General features: G+C 25.1%; 1 protein-coding gene across 3 annotated transcripts; it reads left to right on the plus strand.

The window, feature by feature from the left end:
• Positions 1 to 417: 417 nt before the first annotated feature.
• Positions 418 to 3,980, plus strand: LOC122498291. 3 transcript variants are annotated; one of them, XR_006301218.1, is made up of 3 exons: positions 418 to 712; positions 808 to 3,722; positions 3,818 to 3,980. XR_006301218.1 is itself a non-coding variant. In XM_043605975.1 (3 exons), the coding sequence occupies exons 2-3, from the start codon at positions 1,026 to 1,028 to the stop codon at positions 3,474 to 3,476; spliced, it is 2,415 nt and encodes an 804-aa protein (XP_043461910.1). In that variant the 5' UTR covers positions 418 to 712; positions 808 to 1,025; the 3' UTR covers positions 3,477 to 3,980. The 3 variants fall into 3 exon arrangements, 2 of the variants coding, with proteins under 2 accessions (XP_043461910.1, XP_043461909.1); XM_043605975.1 differs by having other exon boundaries at positions 808 to 1,647; positions 1,684 to 3,980; XM_043605974.1 differs by having other exon boundaries at positions 808 to 3,980.
• Positions 3,981 to 4,950: the final 970 nt, after the last annotated feature.

Genomic DNA, 4,950 nt, shown 5'->3' on the forward strand with positions numbered 1-4,950 from the left:
AAAAGAATTTTTTAAGTTATTTATGTAAATAAAAAAAAGTAAAACCACATATTTTTTAAGTTATAAATTTAATGTCATTTACATTTATAAGGTTTATAAAATATGCGTAACTTAGTACGAATAAAAGTTTAGATACTTTTGAATATAGACATATATAAATAAAGAATAAGTAATATATTTAACATTATATACAATGAATTTAAAATTTTTTAAAATAAATATTTTGAAATTATTTGTGAATAAAGGCTCTCTGTCAGCTCTCCTACGAGAGTAAGAGAGAAAACCATTTAATTTGAATTTTCTGACTCTCTTACTCTTATGTGTTACCATGACAACCTGCAGTCAGTAGAGCTGTGCAAGTACCTTTAATATATAGCAGTAGTTTTTGTTTGTTTGACCGTATTATATATTATATTGACAATCTAGATAAAATATACTATAATTTAATTACTTATTTTAAAACATAATTTAAAAAGTTTAATAACATAGAAATCTACTTTACCTATCATACCTGGACCCTAATACACAACCCAACCTCTCTGTCATAACTCTCTGTTCATAGAAGCACATTTTTTGCAAAAAATGTGTTTCTACAAAATTTATAAAATTAATTAAATTGTTTAATATAAAATGTTTTTTTTTTAAAAAAATTTTTTTTTTACAATAAAAAAATTTTTTTTCCTTTTCTATACTTGTAATGTTCTTCTAAAGGGTAAGAAACTTTTTCATTTTTTTTCACAAATTAAAACATAACCTCATAAAATCTTTTTAAATTAAAATTAAAACAATTTTAATTATTTTTTTCAGATATTTTAATCCTTTTTGAAATCTTTTTATGATGTGTCCAATATTTGGATAATTTTCTGTAAAATTGTTCATCCCCTGATGAGGAACCATATGGTTCGAAACTAGTCGGGATTATAAAATAAACATCATATAAAATAACCGTATCTAGGCCTTTTCATTATCCAAAAACTACTATTATACACTGGCCTTAAAACCAATAAGACTCTACATCAATCAACATGAATAAAGAATTTTACGAACGAATTCTCCATCAATTTGGACAACACACTCTGAATGAAATTAAAAATTGGATTAAACTTAATTATAGGATCGCTCGAAGGAAGAACCAAAGGAAATTTCTCTATGTATGTAAAAATTTATGTATCTTGCCAGATCATATTGTTAATAACACGTTTTTGAATTTTCGTTTTTTCTCAAAATCATGCTGCGATGGTTTAGAAACTAATACTCAATTTTTCGGAAGGAAAATTTTAAAATTAGAACTTTCTGACATATCAAGTGAGATTAAATATTTATATAAAAATTTACATTTTTTTAACATTAAAATTTTACAATTAACTAATAATGATTTTTTTACATTTTTAAAAAAACAAGTTTACTTAAATCTTAATAAATATCAAATTAAACTAAAGAATTCTTCAAAACTTAAAATCGAAAAATTAAAAAGTCAACAAATTATTAAAATAAAAACTAATCAAAATTGGATTGAAAATTTAACTCCATTAAACATTCCTAAAAATGTCTCTGACATTTTAGCTCTAGGAGGTAATTTTGGTTTTCCATATTCTTCAAAGCAAATACCAATCCCCACTATAATTTCAAATGTAGAATATGGCATAAGGAATATTCCCTCTGATACTAAAAATACTATCAGAGGGAATATATCTTACTGGTTGCAAAATTTAATACTTAATAAAACTACTTTTAATTGTACTCAAGTAAATCTAATTAATAAAATTAACGAAACAAAAAAATTTTTAAACTCTAATAAAAATATTGTTGTAACCACTGCCGATAAATGTAACAAAACTGTTATTATAACAAAAAATGATTATATTTCGAAAACACTTAATCTTTTAACTGATACGACTACTTATAAAAAATTGAATTCTGATCCTACAATCTCCATTCAAAATTGTTTACGAAATCTTTTAAAATCTTTTTTAAATAAAAAATACTTTGAAAAAAACACATATAAATTTCTCAATTGCACAAATGGTGTTGCTCCAAGATTTTATGGATTACCAAAATTACATAAAAATAACATCCCTATGAGACCAATTACATCTTTCATAGGTAATCCAATATATAATCTATCAAAACTTATAGCTAACATTTTAAAAAAATCCCTAAATACCGAAAATAATCACTATATTAAAGACAGCTGGGATTTTAAAAATAAACTTAATAATATTTTTATTCCTCCAAATTTTACAATCTTTTCACTTGATGTTGTTTCCATGTATACAAACATATCTTGGACACTAATCAACAACACTATTAAAAGCAAATGGTCAGAAATTGAAAAACACACAAACTTCTCGCAGGATGATTTTCTTGAAGCTTTAAATTTATGTTTAAATTCGGCATACTGTCAATTCCAAGGAGAATTTTATAAACAAATATTTGGTTTACCAATGGGTTCTCCAATATCCTCAAGTGCGGCTAATATTGTCATGGAGGGTATTGAGGATAAAATTTTAAACAAAATCAAATATAAAATTATTTTTTATTTTCGATATATTGATGATATATTAATTTGTGCACCTTCAAATAAGGTGGACGATATATTATGTAGATTCAATTCTATCGATAAACATTTAAAATTTACTTTAGAGTTATCTAACAATAATAAAATTAACTTTCTAGATCTTTCCCTTTCAATTGACAGTAATAATTTTATTGAAACAAATTGGTTTCGTAAATCTATATGGACGGGCAGATATATGAATTTCTATTCACACCACCCTCTAAGTTATAAAATAGGTATTATATACACTCTAGTTGATAGGGCTATTAAATTGTCAGATCAACAATTTCATCTTGAAAATCTTAACATTGTTAAAAAAACATTGCTACTTAATGGATACCCAATAGATCTGTTAAATAGAAAGATTTCACAGAGGTATAATGCTCTTACCAATAACTTACATAGAAAAATAAATAACAACAATTTTCCAATTGAAAAAATTATAAGTATACCTTATATTCAAAATTTTGATGAAATATTTTTTAATATATTTAAACAACATAAATTTAAATTAGTTTTCACTAACTCTAATAATTTAAAAAACTGTATTTTTCCAAAATTTAAAGATCCAACAGAGAAATTTCAGAGAGTTGGATGTGTATATAAAATTCAATGCAAAGATTGTGATAGTTGTTATATCGGAGAAACCTTAAGACATCTTAAAACTAGAATAAAAGAACATAAACGATATGTCACTCACAACCAAAATATTAATGCTTTAACTAATCATACTTTTGATAATAAACATTCTTTTGATTTTGACAATACAAATATTTTACAAATTGAAATAAATAACTGGAAAAGAAAAAATTTGGAAATGTTCTATATAAAAAATAATACTAATAGTATTAATTATAGAACAGATATTGACAATCTAGATAAAATATACTATAATTTAATTACTTATTTTAAAACATAATTTAAAAAGTTTAATAACATAGAAATCTACTTTACCTATCATACCTGGACCCTAATACACAACCCAACCTCTCTGTCATAACTCTCTGTTCATAGAAGCACATTTTTTGCAAAAAATGTGTTTCTACAAAATTTATAAAATTAATTAAATTGTTTAATATAAAATGTTTTTTTTTTAAAAAAATTTTTTTTTTACAATAAAAAAATTTTTTTTTCCTTTTCTATACTTGTAATGTTCTTCTAAAGGGTAAGAAACTTTTTCATTTTTTTTCACAAATTAAAACATAACCTCATAAAATCTTTTTAAATTAAAATTAAAACAATTTTAATTATTTTTTTCAGATATTTTAATCCTTTTTGAAATCTTTTTATGATGTGTCCAATATTTGGATAATTTTCTGTAAAATTGTTCATCCCCTGATGAGGAACCATATGGTTCGAAACTAGTCGGGATTATAAAATAAACATCATATAAAATAACCGTATCTAGGCCTTTTCATTATCCTACAAAATTTAATATATAGCATTTGTGGCATATTATTATTTACAAAATTTACAGAATAATTTAATTGTTTTTGTATTCATTGCTTTTAAAATATTTCCATTTTACACTCTTTGGTTTTTTCATTTTTTAAATCTTTAAATATAAAGTCACTTAAATAAACAAAATAACAACTACTAAATAAAAACACAACGTCGGACAATCGAATTTACCACACAGCAATGACAAAAGTGAGGTTATGTCACATTCTCTTAAATTCTCAGAGTAATTAAATTCTCGGTAATATTCTCGTTCTCGGTAATATTCTCTGGGTAATATAACCGACTTAGAACACTACGAAAAAGAGAGATGCTCGCTTTTTGTGGTTAACTGCTAACCTTTATGGTAGAGCGCGCTGCTGTCTCGCATTGAAAGTAGCAGGGCGCTTTAAATTTTTCAGTGTATGATTAGTCATTATATATTCTTAGTTGGATACGGTTTCTGCTTTGCACCTTATATATATGGGTGATTAACCTCTTGGCTGTCAACGAGATTTCCACTGTTTGGGCCAAAAGTGTCGACAAATTTTGAAAAAATTTCCGCCATCTTGGATCCGCTATTTTGAATTTCGAAAAACTGATGTCAGATTCGTAATCAGCGACCCCAGAAACCCCCGAGTACACTCGACTCTCGGATCTTTTGCATCAGATCTTTTACACTCTCGAGTCTTATGCAATTTTTCTCCCGCACCTTTTACCTTTTACATTAAATAAATAAATGACTATCAGAATGTCAAAATATTTATTTCACGGTAACTTAGGTTAACTAAAGTGAATTATAGCAGCTCCTCCATTATGTGATTAAAATTACATTAAAATTTCAATTACTATAAATGTATAAATATTAAAACTAAAACATAAATACTGTCATTAATTTATATATTTGGTTATACATATTGTTTTGTTTTGCGTTACCATGGCATTTGTTTTGGTAA

Source organism: Leptopilina heterotoma, unplaced genomic scaffold, assembly GCF_015476425.1.
Source record: "Leptopilina heterotoma isolate Lh14 unplaced genomic scaffold, ASM1547642v1 Lhet_145, whole genome shotgun sequence".
In the NCBI taxonomy this organism is placed as follows: domain Eukaryota; kingdom Metazoa; phylum Arthropoda; class Insecta; order Hymenoptera; family Figitidae; genus Leptopilina; species Leptopilina heterotoma.

Bases quoted from the DNA above. Each gene is read 5' to 3' on its own strand.
- LOC122498291 (XM_043605974.1), top strand. From the start codon at position 1,026: ATGAATAAAGAATTTTACGAACGAATTCTCCATCAATTTGGACAACAC.